Source organism: Aplysia californica, unplaced genomic scaffold (assembly GCF_000002075.1).
Source record: "Aplysia californica isolate F4 #8 unplaced genomic scaffold, AplCal3.0 scaffold00968, whole genome shotgun sequence".
NCBI lineage: Eukaryota > Metazoa > Mollusca > Gastropoda > Aplysiida > Aplysiidae > Aplysia > Aplysia californica.
This window is the reverse complement of record NW_004798238.1, coordinates 134706-136269: the sequence shown is the minus strand read 5'-3', so window position 1 is coordinate 136269 and position 1564 is coordinate 134706. Positions and strand designations below refer to the sequence as shown.

Here is a 1564-nt window from a genome sequence, read left to right as displayed (position 1 = left end):
CTCTCTCCCTCCCTCCCTCCCTCTCTCTTTTTCTACCACTTTTTCAATCAATATCTCTTGTTTGTCCTGCCTTTCCTCCTTTTCTGCATCTCAAGTTCATTTGCTACCAACTTAATTATATCTCTGCACCTGTTCCATAATATTATTATTTCAAACAAAAACGCATGTCAGTTCTACTACACATAAAAATTAACAATTATACTTCTCACATATTCTTATACCCTTCTCGCCTTCTGATGTTCCTCTTTTTATCAATCTTAGAAGGTGGTTGACGGGTGCTCTGGTGTGGTTTGCTTCTTCTTTCCTATGAAACATCTACCGTCCTTATCTCCCCGTTTTCTTTTTTTTTGCGTTTGTTACTCTCTTGTAACACCTGTAATATTCTGGCGCGCATATGACCTTATGCAGTCTCGAACGCTGTAAAACCTCTACTAAAATTTAACTATTAATCTTATTCCGTTGCTAGGACAACCAGTGCCACGTCATTCACGTCTGCCAGCACCACGGCAACTTCCGCAACGTCCCCTGTTTCTGACCTGTCCGACACCTCACTGACGTCACTAACATCTATGACGTCAGAGGTCAGCATTGAGGCCTTCTGCTTCTCCAGGTTTGGTTTTGAATTTGTGTTTGAGCTTTGAAAAATACTCTGTGACATATTCCACCTAATCCGAGTTCTAGAAAATTCTGACTGGTGGTTGGCGGGTGCTCTGATATGGTTTGCTTCTTCTTTCCTATAAAACATCTATCGTCCTGATCTTCTCACCTCCTTCTTTTGTGTGTTAATTACTCTCTTGTAACACTTCCAAACTTTGACACTTATATGACCGTCTTGTGTTGCAAGTGCCGTAAAACACTTACTAAAAACCAAAGAAAACTCTCATAGCGCTTTTTTAAACCCTGGGTCATTGAAACTACTTCTCAGAATATTACTTTCTGAACTATGGCGTGCTGGAAGAACAATGTAGAATACAAATAACTGTATTATGTCCCATCCACAGTAATGTCACAGTTTATGTATCTTTCATTGTACCCATCCATCCATCCATCCATCCATCTATCCATCTATCCATGCATCCAAATGTCTATCCATCCATTCATCCATCCCTCCATCCATCCCTCCATCCATCCATCCATCCATCCATCCATTCATCCATTCATCCATCCATCCATCATCCATCCATCCATCCATCCATCCATCCATCCATCCATCTGTCTGTTTATTCTTCTATCCGTCCATATAATTATCTTTCCATTCGCCCATCAGTCAGTCTACTCATCAGTCCATCCTTCCACAAGTGCACCTATCCATTCGTCTGTGAGGCCCCTCATTCGTCCACAAATCTCTCTAGACACTCATCCATGTATAGATCTGCTCATTCCTGCGTCATTTCACCCATCTTACCATGAACCCATGCAACAATTTTCCGTCAATTTCATTTATCAGTGCTCATATCCATTAATTCATGCATATTTTGTTTCATCCATCCCCTTCATCCATCCATCCATCTATTTATGCACCCGCTCACACATCCGTCACTTCATCCCTCTATCTGTCTGCCAC

The 1564-nt window shown here is 41.4% G+C and overlaps 1 protein-coding gene across 1 annotated transcript in view; it reads left to right on the top strand.

Moving 5' to 3' along the window:
- LOC106013529 (cell wall protein DAN4-like) overlaps positions 1 to 1564 on the top strand; it is a 37081-nt gene that overhangs the window by 18763 nt on the left and 16754 nt on the right. Inside the window, exon 5 of the mRNA XM_013089508.2 lies at positions 467 to 610. Coding sequence (XP_012944962.1) covers positions 467 to 610 — 144 coding nt within the window. The remainder of the gene's footprint in view (positions 1 to 466; positions 611 to 1564) is intronic.